Source organism: Salmo salar, chromosome 13 (genome assembly GCF_965601325.2).
Source record: "Salmo salar chromosome 13, fSalSal1, whole genome shotgun sequence".
NCBI lineage: Eukaryota > Metazoa > Chordata > Actinopteri > Salmoniformes > Salmonidae > Salmo > Salmo salar.
Genome location: NC_138303.1, coordinates 27,323,335 through 27,344,794, shown reverse-complemented (window position 1 = coordinate 27,344,794; position 21,460 = coordinate 27,323,335). Strand labels below are relative to the sequence as shown.

Here is a 21,460-nt window from a genome sequence, read left to right as displayed (position 1 = left end):
GGATGATCCAGAAGAGGATTGGGAAAATGTCATATGGTCAAATGAAACCAAAATATAACTTTTTACTGAAAACTCAACTCGTCGTGTTTGGAGGACAAAGAATGCTGAGTTGCATCCAAAGAACATACCTACTGTGAAGCATGGGGGTGGGAACATCATGCTTTGGGGCTGTTTTTCTGCAAAGGGACCAGGACGACTGATCCGTGTAAAGGAAATAATGAATGGGGCCATTTATCATGAGATTTTGAGTGAAAACCTCCTTCCATCAGCAAGGGCATTGAAGATGAAACGTGGCTGGGTCTTTCAGCATGACAATGATCCCAAACACACCGCCCAGGCAACGAAGGAGTGGCTTCGTAAGAAGCATTTCAAGGTCCTGGAGTGGCCTAGCCCGTCTCCAGATCTCAACCCCATAGAAAATCTTTGGAGGGAGTTGAAAGTCTGTGTTGCCCAGCGACAGCCCCAAAACATCACTGCTCTAGAGGGGATCTGCATGGAGGAATGGGCCAAAATACCAGCAACAGTGTGTGAAAACCTTTGTGAAGACTTAAAGAAAACGTTTGACCTGTGTCATTGCCAACAAAGGGTATATAACAAAGTATTGAGAAACTTTTGTTATTGACCAAATACTTCCACCATAATTTGCAAATAAATTCAGAAAATCCTACATTGTGATTTTCAGGATTTTTTTCCTTCTCATTTTGTCTGTCATAGTTGAAGTGTACCTATGATGAAAATTACAGGCCTCTCATCTTTTTAAGTGGGAGAACTTGCACAATTGATGGCTGACTAAACTTTTTTGCCCCACTGTACATCCACAGGTACACCTCCAATTAACTCAAATGATGTCAATTAGCCTATCAGAAGCTTCTAAAGCCATGACATAATTTTCTGGAATTTTCCAAGCTGTTTAAAGACAGTCAACTTAGTGTATGTAAACTTCTGACCCACTGGAATTGTGATACAGTAAATTATAAATTAAATAATCTGTAAACAATTGTTGGAAAAATTACTTGTCATGCACAAAGTAGATGCCTTAACCGACTTGCCAAAACTCTAGTTTGTTAACAAGAAATTTGTGGAGGGGTTGAAAAACCTAACTTCCAACTGTACGCCTCGTGTCTGAGCCGTTGAATTGTGACTCTTTTGTCCCTATGTCCCCACTTTGTCCCATTTCGCTTGTTTGATTGCCTAGCAGAGGGAATAACTACGCTGTTTGTATTCGGCCATATTCCCGGTCATCTTTCCATGGTTAATTGCTGTGGTTCGCACTTTCAGTTTTGCGAGAATGCCGCCATCTATCCATGGTTTCTGGTTAGGGTAGGTTTTAATAATCTCTTTAGGATCGGCCCCTTTTTCAATTTTTGCCTAAAATCACATACCCAAATCTAACTGCCTGTATCTCAGGCCCTGAAGCAAGGATATGCATTTTCTTGGGACCATTTGAAAGGAAACACGTTGAAGTTTGTGGGAAAATATAACACATTAGATCTGGTCAAAGATCATACAAACAACAACTTTTTTTTTAAAATGCAAGAGAAAGGCCATAATGTATTATTCCATCCCAGGCACAATTTACATTTTGGCCACTAGATGGCAGCAGTGTATGTACAAAGTTTTAGACTGATCCAATGAGCTATTGTATTTTTGTTAAAATGTTGTATCACCACTGCTCAAATGTGCCTAATTGGTTTATTAAAACCATTTAAAGTTCATAACTGTGCACTCTCCTCAAACAATAGCATGGTATTCTTTCACTGTAATAGGTACTGTATGTTGGACAGTGCAGTTAGATGAACAAAAATGCTATTCTTCTGCCAATATCAGGTATGTCTATGTCCTGGGAAATGTTCTTGTTACGTACAACCTCATGCTAATCACATTAGCCTACGTTAGCTCAACCATCCCGTGAGGGACCCGCCGATCCTGTAGAGGTTCATTTATTTGCACATATTTTATTGTTTCCAATTTCATAAAATGTTTGTTACATGTAATCTTTTGGTTCAACCATAATGCATAATAAGCATCATCAACAGGGTGAACATATTGGGTGTATGCTGATAAGCTGTAGAAAGAATATGTTCATTTATATACTTTTTTTATAGAATATATAATTCATAAGAAGGGCCAAAGTAAAAATTCAGACCACTAGGGGTCAATGTTTTTAAATAGGATATCCAGTAGATATCCAGGTAGGATCTCAATGTTACCTCCTCTCCTTGGTAGAGAAATTTGATCAATCCCTTTGTATTTGAGGGAGGAGATGGGATGGTTAGCTTCAACAAAGCTAGCTGCTACTGGATAGTTGGTGTTCTTACACCTGATTGAGTTGCGCTGTTCAGCTATGCTTTGTTTTAGTTGTCTTTTCGTTTGTCCTACGTAGGCTTTCCCACATGAACAGGTGATGAGCTAGATGACTCCCTTTTGTCTTTGTTTTTATTGCTTACAGTTTATTAACCGTTAGTCAGGACCTCTACACTAAATAATCTTCTCTGGGTGTGCGCCAGCTCATGCTTTTTATTAAACAATCAAATGAAAACATAAATACTGGTTGTGCTTATGCCACATTAAAAGCTAATACATGTTAAAAGTGATATGACATTTTCTAAGGCCTAGAGAGATATGAAATTAATAGGGTTTCTATATGTAATTCTATGATCACACCAGAGGAAGCTGGTGTGAGAAGCTATAGGAGGACAGACTCATTGTAATAGCTGGAATGCAATAAAGATGGAACGGTATTGAACACATCAAACATGGAAACCACATGTTTGACTCCGTTCCATCAATTCCATTCCAGCCATTACAATGAGCCCGTCCTCCTATAGCTCCTCCCACCAGCCTCCACTGTATTACACCTAGGCTATAAAAAAAAGTGTGAGCTTGGTTGTCCCTTACCTATCGGTATTTTTAATCTACTTTCACCCCTATTGAAAACGTAAATACATTTGCACAATGAGTATTTCTCTCAAATACATAGTTAGTTGTTGGTTAACTAACTAGCTAATTTTAGCATAGACATGACGAGCAGTGCTTGACTTGGACCAAAATAGGAGCCGATAATAATTGTAGGTGCTGGTACTGTTTATGTTTAGGTGCAGGAGAAGTTAAAAATGTGAAGTGCAGTTATTTAGCACCGGTGAGCTCCTCAACAAGACATGGTATCAATAACAAGATGGACCTATGATTCCCCACATGGCAGCTTCATGTCATTGTTGCTAGCTATCTGACCATCCAGAATCATAACTACCAATGGACTTCTGCCCCGTCTACGCACGTGCATAATCTTCGTGTTGTCAGCTAACCCATCTATAGTGAATGGAAAAATCTTCATGTAAATAATTATTTCTAATGGCAGCCTACTGTACCCCAGTCTGCCTTCAACTTCAGGTACTCAATGAGATTGGGCAGCAGCACTGAGCTACCCTACAACATCTTTTCCTGGAGTAGCTCAAACTGCATGTTATGTCTCCATGAGACACCATTTTAACTGACTTAATTTGGCTTGATTTTGCTATTTGAGTCTTCACATGGAAAATAATTGGTGTCATGTAATCGATGGCTTTGTCCTTTCATATATACCGTCATTGATCCCTACCACATACAAGTAAAATCCTCTTATTTCCTAGATTAATTTACTCCTTTTCTTGCTAACTTTCCTTTCCTCTTTTCCTAGCTCCCATTTCCTCCTTTCCTAGCTTCATTTCCTAATTGACTAGCTTCCTTTTCCTAACCTCCTTTCCTAGGACCCTTCCTCTTTTCCTAGCTCCCTTTCCTTTACTCCTTTTATTTCCTAGATTAATTTCCTTCTTTCCTCACTCTTTTCTTACCTCAACCTAGCTCCATTTCTGTTCTGCCGAACTTCCTTTCCTATTTTCCTAGCTACCTTTCATTCCCTACTTCCCTTTCCTCTTTCCCTCGCTCCTTTCTTTACTAGCTCCCTTTTCATAGGAAGCTAGGAAAGGAGGAAAAGAAAGCAGAAAGGAATCTAGGAATGAAAAGTTCATGTGTGTTATAGGGATTAACCACGGCCAGTAGATGGCGATAGGATTGGCTTTAGTGACAGGCTAGTTTTAGTCACAGGCTGCTCAGCTGGATATTATTGCATTGTTGGAAAAGGAACCGCAAGTAATGTGCTTTCAAGACAACTGGGAACTCAAAAAAATACGGGGTCAAATCATGACGTCAGTGATCTTCAGGTCGGAAAGTCGGAATTCTAGAAAGAGGCCTGAGTTCCAGACTTGGAATTCTGAGTTCAAAATGACTTTTCCCAGTTGAAGCTCGTTTTTTTCCAGAGTTCACAGTTGTCTGGATTGCACTGAAGTCGGAAGTCGGAGATTTCCGAGGTCCGAGCCCCCATTTTGTATTTAACGAGGTATAATCATTTCACTGTTACACCTGTTGTCTACTAAGCATGTGACAAATACAATGTTATTAGATTTATTGGAATGTTCTAGAAACGTTAAATTTGCATTCGCTGAGTCATGGCGTCGCCAAGTTCCCAGTTGTTTTGAACGCACTTAAGTCTGAGATTTTCCGAGTTCCCAGTTGTTTTGAACACGCTATCAGTCACAATACCATAGAGAGGAGGAATGACGGGAAAAATAAAGGCAGAGGAGGTCTAAGCGGGAGGAAGAGGGTGAGCTTGAGTCGGTTAAGGGAGCTGGTTTGTTAAAAAAGAATGGTAGAATGTGTAAGCAGAGTGAGTTATAGACAGGAGGAGAAATTGAAGTGAATGAGGGCGAAGTATTGGAGGTGGTAGGTGTGAAGTTCTCTGAGCCGAGGGTTGCACCGAGGGTCAGGATAAAGATGAGTCTATGACAGTAGGAGTGAAGTTTTTTGAAAAAGTCATCAATTTTTGGCTGATCTATTTGTGGTTTCAGAGTGGGTGAAAACAAAGTTGGGTGCTGTGGAATCGGTGAGCATAACCAGAAGTGGTCTTGTGATAATTGTTTGTTTCTGCTGGTCAGAGGAAGCAGGCGCTCCATGTTAAACGAATGGGGGCAAGAGATGTGAATTGTTTTGCTCTAAAGAAAAGGCTGACATTGGAAGGAGTGATTACTGGGGTAGCAGTAAATGTGAAAGCTGACCAACTGAAGGGGAAGATTGATACCTGGTGTTTGTGATGCTCGTAGTTTGGTGCGACGCAGACAGGGTGGGGTGAGTGGTGAAACAGAGTCATTGTCTGTTCTTTTCAGTTTTGATGTTGTCTTTGCCCGACAAAGTGATGTTAGGATATACACTGCTCAAAAAATAAAGGGAACACTTAAACAACACAATGTAACTCCAAGTCAATCACACTTCTGTGAAATCAAACTGTCCACTTAGGAAGCAACACTGTTTGACAATACATTTCACATGCTGTTGTGCAAATGGAATAGACAACAGGTGGAAATTATAGGCAATTAGCAAGACACCCCCAATAAAGGAGTGGTTCTGCAGGTGGTGACCACAGACCACTTCTCAGTTCCTATGCTTCCTGGCTGATGTTTTGGTCACTTTTGAATGCTGGCGGTGCTTTCACTCTAGTGGTAGCATGAGACGGAGTCTACAACCCACACAAGTGGCTCAGGTAGTGCAGCTCATCCAGGATGGCACATCAATGCGAGCTGTGGCATGAAGGTTTGCTGTGTCTGTCAGCGTAGTGTCCAGAGCATGGAGGCGCTACCAGGAGACAGGCCAGTACATCAGGAGACGTGGAGGAGGCCGTAGGAGGGCAACAACCCAGCAGCAGGACCGCTACCTCCGCCTTTGTGCAAGGAGGAGCAGGAGGAGCACTGCCAGAGCCCTGCAAAATGACCTCCAGCAGGCCACAAATGTGCATGTCTGCTCAAATGGTCAGAAACAGACTCCATGAGGGTGGTATGAGGGTCCGACGTCCACAGGTGGGGGTTGAAAGCAGGTTCACACTGAGCACGTGACAGACGTGACAGAGTCTGGAGACACCGTGGAGAACGTTCTGCTGCCTGCAACATCCTCCAGCATGACCGGTTTGGCGGTGGGTCAGTCATGGTGTGGGGTGGCATTTCTTTGGGGGGCCGCACAGCCCTCCATGTGCTCGCCAGAGGTAGCCTGACTGCCATTAGGTACCGAGATGAGATCCTCAGACCCCTTGTGAGACCATATGCTGGTGCGGTTGGCCCTGGGTTCTTCCTAATGCAAGACAATGCTAGACCTCATGTGGCTGGAGTGTCAGCAGTTCCTGCAAGAGGAAGGCATTGATGCTATGGACTGGCCCACCCGTTCCCCAGACCTGAATCCAATTGAGCACATCTGGGACATCATGTCTTGCTCCATCCACCAACGCCACGTTGCACCACAGACTGTCCAGGAGTTGGCGAATGCTTTAGTCCAGGTCTGGGAGGAGATCCCTCAGGAGACCATCCGCCACCTCATCAGGAGCATGCCCAGGCGTTGTAGGGAGGTCATACAGGCACGTGGAGGCCACACACACTACTGAGCCTCATTTTGACTTGTTTTAAGGACATTACATCAAAGTTGGATCAGCCTGTAGTGTGGTTTTCCACTTTAATTTTGAGTGTGACTCCAAATCCAGACCTCCATGGGTTGATAAATTGGATTTCCATTGATTATTTTTGTGTGATTTTGTTGTCAGCACATTCAACTATGTAAAGAAAAAAGTATTTAATAAGATTATTTCATTCATTCAGATCTAGGATGTGTTATTTTAGTGTTCCCTTTATTTTTTTGAGCAGTGTATATATTATCCTGTATGAGCTTTGTGCCGAATACACTTGTTACAGGTGTCAAGCTTATGGGCATGTGGCAGCAGTGTGTAGGAGGAAGGTTCCTAGGTGTGAGAAGTGTGCAGAAGGGCATGAGACAAAGGTAGCATTGGGGAAAGTAGTGAAATGTGTTAATTGTACGGGTGCCCATGGGGCTGGGGATCAGAAATGTCCTGTGTGAGAGAGGCAGGTTGAGGTTTCCAGGGTTAGAGTAGTGCAGAAGTTGTAATATTCTGAGGCAGTGAAGAAAGTAGAGGAAGATGGGTCAAGGGGGAGGGATAATGAGAGGAGTGGTGTGTTATTTTTTATTTCACCTTTATTTAACCAGGTAAGCTAGTTGAGAACAAGTTCTCATTTACAACTGCGACCTGGCCAAGATAAAGCAAAGCAGTGCGACACAAACAACAACACAGAGTTACACATGAAATAAACAAGCGCACAGTCAATAACAAAGTAGAAAAAATTAAGTCTACATACAGTGTGTGCAAATGGCGTGAGGAGGTAAGGCAATAAATAGGCCATAGTAGCGAAGTAATTACAATTTAGCAGATTAACACTGGAGTGATTGATGAGCAGATGATGATGCGCAAGTAGTGATACTGGTGTACAAAAGAGCAGAAAAGTAAATAAAAACAATTTGGGGTGAGGTAGGTAGATTGGGTGGGCTATTTACAGATGGACTATGTACAGCTGCAGCGATTGGTTAGCTGCTCAGATAGCTGATGTTTAAAGTTAGTGAGGGAAATGTAAGTCTCCAGCTTCAGCGATTGTTGCAATTCGTTTCAGTCACTGGCAGCAGAGAACTGGAAGGAAGGGCGGCCAAAGGAGGTGTTGGCTTTGGGGATGACCAGTGAGATATCCCTGCTCGAGCGTGTGCTACGGGTGGGTGTTGTTATCGTGACCAGTGAGCTGAGGTAAGGAGGAGCTTCACCTAGCATAGACTTATAGATGCCCTGGAGCCAGTGGGTCTGGCGACGAATATGTAGCGAGTGATGGTGGGTGGTATAAGGGGCTTTGGTAACAAAACGGATGGCACTGTGATAGACTGCATCCAGTTTCCTGAGTAGAGTATTGGAAGCTATTTTGTAGATGACATCGCCGAAGTCGAGGATCGGTAGGATAGTCAGTTTTACTAGGGTAAGTTTTGCGGCGTGAGTGAAGGAGGCTTTGTTGTGAAATAGAAAGCCGATTTTGGATTGGAGATGTTTGATATGAGTCTGGAAGGAGAGTTTACAGTCTATCCAGACACCTAGGTATTTGTAGTTGTCCACATATTCTAGGTCAGAACCGTCCAGAGTAGTAATGCTGGTCGGGCGGGCAGGTGCGGGCAGCGAACGGTTGAAAAGCATGCATTTGGTTTTACTAGCGTTTAAGAGCAGTTGGAGGCCACGGAAGGAGTGTGGTATACAGTGCACTCCACTAATATTGGCACCCTTGGTAAATATGAGCAAAACGGCCTGTGAAAAAAATGTATATTTATCCTCTTGGTCTTTCATTAAAAATATTCACAAAAATCTAACCTTTAATTAAAGTAAAATAATTTAAAGAAAATATTTTTTCTTATCATAAAACAAATATTTTTTTCAAATATATGTGTGCCACAATTATTGGCACCCCTTCATTCAATATTTTGTGCAACCTCCCTTTGCCAAGATAACAGCTCTGAGTCTTCTCCTATAATGCATAATGAGGTTGGAGAACACATGGCAAGGGATCTGAGACCATTCCTCCACACAGAATCTCTTCAGATTCCGAGGTCCACGCTTGTGGACTGTCTTCTTCAGCTCATCCAACAAGTTCTCTATGGGGTTTAGGTCAGGGGACTGGGACGGCCATGGCAAAACCTTGATTCTGTGGTCAGCGAACCATTTTTGTGTTGATTTTGAGGTGTGCTTTGGATCATTGTCCTGCTGGAAGATCCAACCACGGCCCAGTTTAAGATTCCTAGCAGAAGCAGTCAGGTTTTGATTTAATATCTGCTGGTACTAAATTGAGTCCATTATACCATGTATCCTAGCAAGTTGTCCAGGGCCTTTGGAAGAACAGCCCCACAACATCAAAGATCCATCACCATACTTCACAGTGGGGATGAGGTACTTTTCTGCATGGCTATCTTTCTGTCTACGCCAAACCCACCTCTGGTGTTTGTTTTTTAAAAAAGCTATATTTTGGTCTCACCTGACCATGAAACCCAGTCCCATTGAAAGATCCAGTAATGTTTGACAAACTGTAGGCACTTGAGTTTGTTGTTTGATGACAGCAAAGACTTTCAATGGCAACCCTCCCAAACAACTTGTGGTTATGTAGGTGGCATTAGTTAATCGTTTTGGAGACTTTCTGACCCCATGACCCAACTGACGTCTGCAATTCTCCAGCTGTGATCCTTGGGAGATTTTTTTGTCCACTCGAACTATCCTCCTCACTGTGCGTGGGGTCAATCTAGACACACATTCTTTTCCAGGCCGATTGTTAACATCTCCAGTTCCTTTAAACTCCTTAATTATTGCCCTGATTGTGGAAATGGGCATTTACAACCGTTGAGATATTTTCTTAAAGCCATTTCCTGATTTGTGCAGCTCAACAACCTTTTGTCGCACATCATTACTGTATTCTCTGGTCTTTCCCATAGTGATTGATGGCTATGGGAACTTGGCCTGTGTGTCACCTCATATTTATACCCCAGTGAAACACTAAGTCATGGCTTACCACTTAAGTGTTCCTGATCACTCAGGTGAACTTAAAATCATAAAATATGAATGGGAATATAGTTCAGTTAGATTTTAGTCATAAGAATTTCTCGGGGTGCCAATAATTGTGGCACATGTTTTGGAGAGATATTTATTTCACGTGTATTTTTTTCAATCATTTTACTTCAATTAAAGGTTTGATTTTTGTGAATATTTTTGAATGAAAGACCAAGAGGATAACAGCAAAGACCTTTTTTTCACAGGCCATTTTGCTCATGTTTACCATGGGTGCCAATATTAGTGGAGGGCACTGTAGATCTGTACCAGTACAGAGGGATTAATCAACAAGTGATATGTTTCAGTAAGATTGGATTTTTGGCATTTCTAGCAATGGTTATCAACTGTACTGCAGGGATGGAACGTAAGTCGCAGATTTGGTGTGTGCAAGATTTGATGTCAGAAGAGTTACAGGGTGTGTTAAGTGGTGGTGTCCCATTCTTTCAGGCTGTTGGCCTGAAGTAGGACTAAATAGATTTAAATAGTGGAGTATGGTATTTTTTTATTTAATTTTTATTTTGAGTGGAGTGGTAGAGTATTTTTTTTAAATAATTAAGAATTAAGCAGTATAAAGGTGTAATACTCCAGTGTAGTAGGTGGCGGTAATGCAACATTTATTGAATGCCAACTGCCGTTAAACCTCATTGAAGAAGAAGTTGCAATACCAGAGATCCAGAGTCCGAGCCCCTCTGTGGTTCTTCTTGCAATCCCACCTTGGTGTCTTCCTCAACCAGTGATAGATCTAGGGTTGCTTGAGAGGGTAAGAGATGTTGAGGAAGGAGTAGATTCAGTTCTAAGTGAACATTTAAGAACACAGTACTATGTTTTCTTGAACATATTGACAGATTGATCTAAGGACCCTAAAACAGGGATGACAGGAGCAGCTTTTAGTGTTCCTGAGTTTAAGATGGCAGTGACGAAAAGAGCAACGGATGATTTATCTGTTTACACAATGGAGTTGTTGGCCATACTATTGGCTGCAGAGTGGGTGGAGGAGGTGAGGCCAGACAGGGTAGTCATCTGCTCTGACACCTGTGCAGCACTGATGAGCTTAAATTCATGTATGTCTTAGAGCAGACAGGATGTATTGTATGAGGTTTTGCAGTGTTTGTATAGGGTGAAACAGATGGTGGTATTTGTGATGTTCCTCTGGGTACCAGCTCATGTGGGAGTAGAGGGGAATGAGGAAGTGGATATTATTGACAAGCAGGCTCTTAAACATCCAAATGTTGAGATGTAATTATCAATCAGTAAAGCAGAAGCCAAGGGATTAATAAGAACAGTGGTTAAAAATAAGTGGCAAGAGTTGTGGAACAGTGAGAGTAAGGGAAGACACCTCTATAATATCCAGGAAAGGGTGGGGGCAGGGAGGTCTACAGGTTGAGACTGGCACACACAAGGCTAAATAGTACATTGAAAGTGGTGGGGAAACATCGACTGGGAGGTGTGATCATTGTCAGGAGGAGATGGAGACAGTGGAACATGTTCTATTTCAGTGCCAGAAATATGTGAGAGAAAGGGAGCGATTGTTATTAGATTTTAGGAGTAATGGGGTTGAAGAGCCAGGATTAAATGAACTGCTGTAGACCTTTTCAGGGGATGTAGTATTTAATTATGTAATTCGTTTCCTTAGGGAGACGATATTATTGGGTAGGATTTAGACCTTCACTGTCTCTGGTCCACACTCCAGTCCAGTTGGTGGCGGTAATGCACCTTAAAGTTGGTTGCCAACCGAGATATAAAATCAACAGAAAAAGAAGATACACAGTCCGCGAGTCATAGAAACGGTGGCTTTGCAGTGTATGGATATAGCACATTTTTGTACAGCTCATTGAAACGAAATCCCCATAAGGACAGTATTGTAAATTAATTTTGTATCCCTAAGGAGAAGGCTATCACACATCTACAACAAGACATGTAAGTTTGTGATGAATTGCGAGCTTTTGTAAAATGTAGTCCGCAAGAGCACGCTAGCGCCACTAGCTAGCTAACGTCGTTTGTTTCGTTAAGGTTATGGCAAGTTAGCTACCTAGCATACCAACATGCTTTTACGAAAGGCGGGAGGGACGCCTAGCGACGATGGGCCTTCTTGGGTATCTGTTGGCTACCAAGCTAGCTCATTTAAATGCAAGTCACTGAATATAATCATGCTAATGTCGGTCAGTTGATAAGTTCGCAAACTAGATAGCTAGTAACGTTAGAAAATAAATGTTTTTAAAAAAGAAAAAAGCTAGTACTACTAATTAACGGCAAGGTTTGAACTAGCTACTAACGTTAACCACATTTAGAAACTGCTTAACCAAACTGAATATAACTAGGTTTCTGTCTATGCTTACATTGTTCAGTCATGGGCTAAATTCCCCTGGTAGCCAAATAGTAGACGCTAGGTATCAAACGTTAGTTAGCTAATGATGGAAGTTGGCTAGGTAGTGGTCAAGTGCACCGCATGGCATGTGGTGTGCGTTCCATTTTTTTTCTTCCTGAGTTAACGTTAGCTATAAAATATATTTGCTAGTTACCTAACACAACTGATTAACTAACAATTAGATTAGCATGTTGATCGATCCCCATGGATTTTTCCCACATTTGAATTGGAATCCCATCATGACATGTTAGTAACCTTACCTCACTAATCAGCGAAGTGTTCTGGTTATAAGTAACTTTAGTTTTATTCTAATGGTGAATGACTGACAGTTTAATTTAACAAAATGTTTACATGCATACTATGCACATAGATAATGTCCAGTTAATCTCAACAAAATGAAAGGTTGGTCATCCTACTGCCGGCTGCTAACTAAGGAAACCTGCAAGGAAGCCAAGAGATGGTTAACTAGCCAATGATACATAATGCTCATTAATGGATGTCCTAAAGTAGTTAATCAAATCTTGCTCATTCATTGGTGCATTGGAGCTATTTTTTACTACAGCATCACATGAAAACACTAAAGCAGGAAGTAGCTAATTTCAACAACATTTAATTGTTTTTTTTTCTTCAGTTGAGTTTGCACATTTCAAGTTAATGTCTCTCTAACCTCAACAATGCAGTAATAAATAACAATATAATACTAAAAATAACAGGGTAGAACAAAAATTAAATGTAAAAACAAAGTAAGCAAGCATACTATATACAGGGTCAGTTCCAGTACCATATTTACAATGTGCAGGGATACTGGATCGGCTCGATGTTGTTTTTTTATTAGCCTGTTATTTTATTTCACTTAGTCCTGCATGTTGGAGCTTGAAGCCTAAGATTCTCACTGTATCCTACAATCACGCCTGTAAATGTGACGATTAAACACTTTGAATCTGAGAGGTAGATGTGTATAGGGGTAGGTATCACAATATATGATAAACAGAGTAGCAGCAGTGTATATAATTGTGTGTAGAGTCAGTATAAATGTGCATGATCAAATTATGGAGTGTGTTGGAGTGCCTAGTGTTTAGGGCCCTGTGAGTGTGCATAGAGAATAAAATACAAAGGTCAACTCAGTCTGTGTACCTATTTAGCAGTCTGTCTTTTTTACATTTTATTTAACTAGGCAAGTCAGTTATAACTTCTTATGGCTCAAATCCCGTTAACGGGATCGATTTGACAACATCCGGTGAAATGGCAGAGCGCCAAAAGAAAAACTTTTTAATTAAAAATATTTAACTTTCATACATTCACAAGTGCAATACACCAAATTAAAGCTGAACTTCTTGTTAATCTAGTGTCACATTTCAAAAAGGCTTTACGACGAAAGCAAACCATGCTATTATGTGGACAGCACCCCATCAATCATATTTCATCCCGCCAGGCACGACACAAAACTCAGAAAAAGCGATATAATTCATTCCTTACCTTTGACAAGCTTCTTCTGTTGGCACTCCAATATCTCCTTTAACATCACAAATGGTCCTTTTGTTCGATTAATTCCGTCGTTATATATTTTTACATTTTAGTCATTTAGCAGACACTCTTATCCAGAGCGACTTACACTAGTGAATGCATACATTTCATACATTTTTTTTTTTTCGTACTGGTCCCCCGTGGGAATCGAACCCACAACCCTGGCGTTGCAAACACCATGCTCTACCAACTGAGCCACACGGGACCATATCCAAAATGTCCATTTATTTGGCACATTTGATCCAGAAAACACCGGTTCCAACTTGCGCAACATGACTACAAAATATCTCAAGTTACCTGTAATCTTTGTCCAAACATTTCAAACAACTTTCCTAATACAACTTTAGGTATTTTTTTACGTAAATAATCAATCAAATTTAAGACGGGATAAACTGCGTTCAATACCGGAGGAAAACAAACTGGAGTGTGCTTTTCAGGTCACACGCCTCAAACAGTACACTTCACTCGACCCTGTTCTGAACAGGGCTACTTCTTCATTACACAAAGGAAAAACATCAACAAATTTCTAAAGACTGTTGACATCCAGTGGAAGTGATAGGAACTGCAAGCAACTGCCTTAGAATACTGGATTCTCAATGAAAACCCATCAAAGAGTGACCTAAAAATAAAATAAAAACTCCTGGATGGTTTGTCCTCAGGGTTTCGCCTGCCAAATAAGTTCTGTTATGCAAATTGAAGTGAGTCTAGTGTTTCAGGGATGATGGAGTTGATGTGTGCCATAACCAGCCTCTCAAAGCACCTCATGATTACAGAAGGGTGCTACAGGGCGGTAGTCATTGTGGCATGATGCCTTGGAGTTCTTGGGAACAAGAATGATGGTGGTCATCTTAAAATGTGGGGATTACACCCGCCAACTATTATGCGCATGCTCAGAGAACACGCCTTGTGGGTATTGATCTGATTAAAGACTTTACGTATGTCGGCCTCTGAGAGCGAGATCACCCAATCTTCTGGGTCAGTGTCGGCCCTCACTCGGCAGGATGTCATGGTCAAAGCGTTCATAAAATCCATTGAGTTTGTCTGGTAGAGAGGTATCGCTGGGCAGATCACGGCTGGGTCTTCCTTTGTAATTCGTAATGGATGTAGCCCCTGCCACATGCGGTGAGTGGCGGAGCCCGTGTAATATGATTCCACCTTATTCCTATATTGTCCTTTAGCTTGTTTGATGACTGCGGAGGTCATAGCAGGACTTCTTGAACTTGTTCCTGTTCTCAGCCGTAGACTCAGGGTTGTCTGCGGTAGCCCTATCCTCTAGTTTAGCGCCAACCTGTATTAATCCAGGGCTTTTGATTGGGTAAGCAGCTAACCTTAACTGTGTGGACAACGTTGCAGATGCATTTGTTAATGAAGCAGGTGACTAAAGTGTTTAGCTTGTCGACGTTATCGGCAGTGTCCCGAAACCTATTCCAGTCAGCGCTAGCAAAGCAGCCCTGTAGCATAATCTCTAATTCTGGAGACCATTTGTTATTTCTCTTTTCCTGAGGTTGAATTTATGCAACAGTCACGATAACAGCTGAAAACTCCCTTGAGGTCAAATACCGACCCTTTTACCATCAGGTATTCCAAGACAGGTGAACCATGGGTAAGAATTACAGAAAGAGCCCAGGGCAGATGAGTTGAAGTGTAAGCTGGAATTGAGAACTGCCGATCTGAGGTTCAAAAGTAATTGTTGGTTGTAAGAAATTCTAGCAGGTTTATTTAGAAAAAATAACCTACAAAAGAATCAGAAAATGGCAAAGTTGGGTCAGAGCTTGCAAAACGACAGCTATCCTGTATGGCACCATCTTTTTTCCATGAAGCGTATCACAAATAAAACAATTTAGTCTACTAGTAAATTGTTCTTGACATAATGTCAGGTTTGAAGACCTTTGCTTTGACCTTCCATCACTGGGCACACTAAAAGAGTAAAGGAAGTGTGGCCAGTATTTTCCATCCCCTTTTGATGAGATCATCATGAATCTGTTGACAGCCGGGTTGCTTCTAACGAAATGCTCAGCCATTTTCAATTGGTACCTTTATTGGCAACCTTATACATCTGCCTTTTGACGGTGAGCCTTTGTCACAACTTCCAACTGTGTTCCACCTGTTAAATGCAGGTGCACCACAGCTGTTTGTCCTCAGCCTCCAACTCTGTTACTAGCACTGGGGTAGAAGATGTCCTTGGGAACATATCCAGGATCAGTTTACCCTCCCGAAATCTTAACTGTAATGATTTAAGGGGCTTTTTCTAGCAGTTTTCTGTCCATGACATTGCCTTGACTTTAAAAGTTAGAAATATTCTGCAAAATAGCAGCAAAAGATCCTTCACATTTTAATCATTTAGCTGTAGCTCTTATCCAGGGCGACTTATATTTAGTGTACCTTAAGATAGCTATCTGAGACAACCACATCAGTCATAGCTACTTTGAGGAAAAATGCACTTACTATCAGCAAAGTCAAAGCTAGTAGTAAGGGGGGGGGGGGGTCAAGTGCCAGTCAACTTTTTCCATTGAGTGGTGGTGCTGTGGTATTTTTTTAAGATGCTCTTCGAAGAGGTAGGGTTTCAGATCTTTTTGGAAGATGGGCAGGGATTCTTCTCTCCTAGCTTGAGGGGGAAGCTGGTTCCACCATTGGGGTGCCAGGACAGAGAAGAGCTTGGACTGGGCTGAGCGGGAGCTGCCCTTCCTTAGGTGTGGGAGGGCCAAGAGACCAGAGGTGGCAGAACGGAGTACTCGGGTTGTGGTGTAGGGTTTGAGCATAGCCTGAAGGAAGGGAGGGGCAGTTCCTCTTGCTGCTTCGTAGGCAAGTACTATGGTCTGCGAGCTTTGTTTGGAAGTCAGTGGAGCGGGGTGACATGGGAGAATTTGTTATGGTTAAATGCCAGGTGGGCTGTAGCGTTATTGATAAGTTGCATGGGTTTGACGGCATAAGGGGGAGCCCAGCCAACAGCGAGTTGCAATTAGTCCAGATGGGAGATGACAAGTGCCTGGATTAGGACCTGCGCCGCTTTCTGTGTGAGGTAGGGTCTTACTCTACGGATTTTGTAGATCATCAAAATGCACGAGCGAGCACTGCTTTGTTTGCCGAGAACGACAGGGTAGCTATGACTGATGCTATGTCATTCATTGAGTTTCTTCATCTGTGTTCCCAGGCATCCGGCGACTGCTAAGTGGTATGACAGGCGGGACTCCGTCTACATCGAGTTCTGCGTAGCGGACAGCAAGAATGTCAAGATCAATTTCGAGGAAGCAAAGTTTGTTTTCAGGCGAGTTATGACTTCTGTCAGTGGAGGTTTAAAGGAGAAGTTTGGTTAACTGCTCTAGGCATTTGATAATTCCTCTAATTCAATGTTAGTCACATTTATGCTGAATTTCCTTTCGCCCCTCACTTTACCAGTTGTCTTGGAGGAACTGATCAAGTCAAACATGAGAACGAAGTAGACCTTTTTGAAGGCATTGATCAAAATGTGAGTAACTTCATTGCATTGTCTTCCTGTCTTCAGGACAAGATGCAGATTGCATCTGACGAGATATAACTAAGGGGACTTAGTTTTGCAGCATGAAAGTGTTCATGTATCTCTTGTACACACAGGAATCCATACACAAACGCACAGATCGGTCAGTGTTGTGCTGTTTACGAAAAGCTGAACCTGGGAAAGCGTGGCCTAGGCTAACGAAAGAGAAGGCTAAGGTCAGTGATGGTGTATAATATATTTTCCATAATATATACAATACATGGCCAAAAGTATCTTGACACCCTTTCAAATTAGCGGATTTGGCTATTTCAGCCACACCCATTGCTGGCGGGTGTATACAATTGAGCACACCGCCATCCAATCTCCGTAGACAAACATTGGCAGTAGAATGGCCAGTGCTGAAGAGCTCCGTGACTTTCAACATGGCACCGTCATGGGACGCCACCTTTCCAACAAGTCAGTTGTTCAAATTTCTTCCCTGCTAGAGCTGCCCCAGTCAACTGTAAGTGCTGTTTTTGTGAAGTGGAAATGTCAAGGAAGTGTTAGGCAACAAGCGCAGAGAACAGGACCGGCGAGTGCTGAAGCATGTAAAAAAGTTCTGTCCTCAGTTGTAATATTCACTACAGCGGTCCAGGAGAACTGCTCACTGACAGGGATGTAAACAAATTTGTGCACAAAATTTGAGAGTAATAAGCATATTGAGCATATTTAATGAAGCTCCCTACAGGTCTTGTGCTGATGTTGCTTTTCATTAAGGCCATTCTACTGCCAATGGTCTATGGAGATTGCATGGATGTGTGCTCGATTTCATACACCTGTCAGGAACGGGTGTGGCTGACATAGCCAAATCCACTATTTTGAAGGGGTGTCCACATACTTTCGTATGTAGTTATATATAGATAACTAATATAGTTAATTTAAATGCACACTTTCTGTATTTAGTGCATAATTGATTTTGGAACACTGAACTCTAAATGCATGTAAGGAGCCTGGAAGATGACATCCTCCAAATGAGCATCAGCAAAGCCTTTTTGTCATGCAAGATATTCTTCAACAGTTAACTTGGCTCAGCGTCGACTTTAACAACTGGAAGGACTGGGAGGGCGACTCAGACGAGGAACTAGGCAACTTCGATAATTTCCCAGAGGGGGGAGACGGGGATATGGCATTCAACACACAAGAAGCGATGGCTAAAGTAAGGGCCCTAGGGCAAACTGAACTTGCACTTGAATGCTGTATGAAAGGTTTGGCAAAGACTGTTAAAGTAATATATGCCAACATGATGATATTTGGCTCAGGCTGTTGTGTGTGATTCTGATTGCAGATGATGAACAACATGGGAGGGGAAGACTGCCTACCTGATCTAGATGATGTTGATGATGTAAGAGCTTCTCTGTGGAGTTCCTCCTTTCCCTCAGTTTCACTTCACTTGGCTTAATACAAAAACATGTCTCACTCTAGTCATGTCCCTCTTGTGTATGGGTTTGCTAATGAATGATCAGTGTCTCTTCAGAAGAATGTGTTCGACACAATATGCAGTTGCAAAACCTTAATTGCAATGGTCATATTCAGCTTGATCGCATGCTTTTTTTTCTATTCCTGTTTAGGACGAGTCTGCAGATAGTGACGATGAAAGTAAGTGAAATGTTTTCTGACCAGATACTGAGCTTTCGAATGAAATTTTGTACCCTGACATCCCTTAACCCTGAAAATGTTTTGATGCTAAATGTGCCGTGCGAAGTATCTTTTTTTGACTATGTGGCAATTTGTTTACTTTACATTTTTTATTAAAAAAAATGTTTTTTTCAGAAATGCCTGATTTGGAATAAAAGGCCTCAAAATCCAGGAAGTCGGGATGGAAGAAAGGAAGGCAGGAGGAATCATCAAGACTATCTTGAAATAGAAGGCAGTGGGTAAAAACACTGTACATGAGTTGGTAGCCATATTTAAATCCAGAGCTCTTTTCCAATCAGTCCACTGAAGGTTAATATGTATAGTGTTGTACGGCGCAGCAGTCTCCACTTCCATTTGCAGTGCTGCACTCTTGGCATATCCTGTTTTACTATTAATTATTACAAGTAAGCATTCATGATTTGTTCTGAAGTACTGTATAGTAATCATCCTCAACCTAGAAAACAATACATGTGAAGACATTTATGAGCAGTTGACTAATGTTATGAAGTGTAATTAAACGGACAAATGTTTTACACCCCCCGACTCATGGATCTATGTTTGAAGTTTGTTGATCAGGTTACAATTTCTGTTTGGTTCCCTCTTGTGAGCTGCCTCCTGTGGCATATAGATAGTGATCAGAGAAACAGTTCAAAGTTTCAGTACCTTAGCCTTTAAACTTACATGTTTCCCCTTTCCTCATCTGTTAAATCGCAAAAACAGTATCAGTGTTCATAAGATTTGAAACTTCTGAAATTCTGTCTTAATGTTCTCGGATATAAATTGTATGGTACCAGTTTTATTTTTTACTAATTCCATGTTGATATTTTCTAACAGCAGATCACATGAAGGTATAATGAAAGGAGGCTTGAAGCTCAGTTGGGCAAACATCTGGTTGTTTTTGTTTTTTTACCTTCAAGAATCTTTCCATCTGTTTAGAGTTGTGGCAGAGTACATTACAATACTCCTGGGTCTTGTGTGGTGAGGGGTTTGATGGGGGATATGACATGGTAAACCTGTGTAATGACCAAATTAAACTTGTACTGTCAAGAAAATGAGGTAAATGTGTGGTTATTGGTGTGTATGTTAAACCTGTAAAGTTATCACAGGCTTAAATGAAAGCAAACATGGAGCAGAATTATTTATAGGATATTTACCTACATCAGTGAGCAGCTGATCATATGTCTGAAGGTTGAGAAACACGCCTCTGCACTATTCTTGGTAATTTGTTTTGGTGAACAGTGATTAATGAAGTACAGTTGCCATGTCCTCCCATTTCCATTTGAACTGTATGAAAAGTCAAACCACTGAAAGCAGTGTCTTCTCAAAAACGTATTTGACAAACATGCATGGCTCGTCTTCAAACACTTGCACCATGGGAAACATGATTCTTAGTTTCTTAGAAAGATGTAGACCAAAAAAATTATTTTCCAGTGTAACTCATTTGAGGTGCTTCAACATCTACAGGATCGGTGGGTCCCCCACGGGACGGTTGAGCTAATGTGATTAGCATGAGGTTGTAAGTAACAAGAACATTTCCCAGGACATAGACATTTCTGATATTGGCAGAAAGCTTAAAATCTTGTTAATCTAACTGCACTGTCCAATTTACAGTAGCTTTTACAGTGAAATAATACCATGCTATTGTTTGAGAGTGCACAGTTATGAACCTAAAGTTATGAATAAACCAATTAGGCACATTTGGGCAGTCTTGATACAAAATGTTGGAACAGATATGCAATGGTTCATTGAATCACACTAAAACTTTTCACATACACTGCTGTCATCTAGTGGCCAAAATCTAAATTGAGCCTGGGCTGGAATAATACATTATGACCTTTCTATTGCATTTCAAAGATGGTAGAAAAAAATGCATGTTTTTTTTCTTTTACCAGATCTAATGTGTTATTTTCCTACATTCATTTCGCATTAACACCAACTTCAGCGTTTCCTTTCAAATGGTATCAAGAATATGCATTTCCTTGCTTCAGGTCAATTTAAAAGGGGCGGATCCGTTATCACTCACCCACCCCTTCCCTAAAATGAATGCTCTGCACCCCAGCACCAGAGGGGATTGTACATACACCAGCACTTGCGTGCGCGCTAGTTCCCTTTTATTTATAGGCTACATAACCTGGTCTAATCAACGTTTGAGGATATATTGTACCATTGGTTATCAAAATATGTTCTTTCAGTATGAAAAGTTGGACATGTTCTTTGTTGTGAAATAGAGAGAATGACATCACTGACCGATATGCAGATTATCACCTCAATGATAGGACATAGGCTAAAATATGGCCAACGAAAACTGTTTGTACAAAAATTCAATGTCAATGTAGTTTACATTTAAGTCATTTAGCAGACGCTCTTATCCAGAGCGACTTACAAATTGGTGCATTCACCTTATGATATCCAGTGGAACAACCACTTTACAATAGTGCATCTAAATCTTTTAAGGGGGGGGTTAGAAGGATTACTTTATCCTATGTATTCCTTAAAGAGGTGGGGTTTCAGGTGTCTCCGGAAGGTGGTGATTGACTCCGCTGTCCTGGCGTCGTGAGGGAGCTTGTTCCACCATTGGGGTGCCAGAGCAGCGAACAGTTTTGACTGGGCTGAGCGGGAACTGTGCTTCCTCAGAGGTAGGGGGGCCAGCAGGCCAGTGGTGGATGAACGCAGTGCCCTTGTTTGGGTGTAGGGCCTGATCAGAGCCTGAAGGTATGGAGGTGCCGTTCCCTTCACAGCTCCGTAGGCAATCACCATGGTTATAGTTCATATACAATCATATTTTTTATTTATTTAACTAGGCAAGTCAGTTAAGAACAATTTTTATTTTCAATGATGGCATAGGAACGGGATTAAATGCCTTGTTCAGGAGCAGAACAAGATTTGTACCTTGTCAGCTCAGGGATTCGATCTTGCAACCTTTCGGTTACTA

The 21,460-nt window shown here is 41.6% G+C and overlaps 1 protein-coding gene across 1 annotated transcript; it reads left to right on the top strand.

Annotated features, from left to right (window-relative positions):
- The first annotated feature begins 11,239 nt into the window (after window positions 1-11,239).
- Window positions 11,240-19,580, top strand: LOC106566721 (prostaglandin E synthase 3). The gene is made up of 8 exons (XM_014135038.3): window positions 11,240-11,407; window positions 16,531-16,644; window positions 16,776-16,845; window positions 16,971-17,069; window positions 17,912-18,049; window positions 18,179-18,235; window positions 18,462-18,489; window positions 18,664-19,580. Coding segments are annotated over exons 1-8 (528 nt in total). The 5' UTR covers window positions 11,240-11,405; the 3' UTR covers window positions 18,684-19,580.
- Window positions 19,581-21,460: the final 1,880 nt, after the last annotated feature.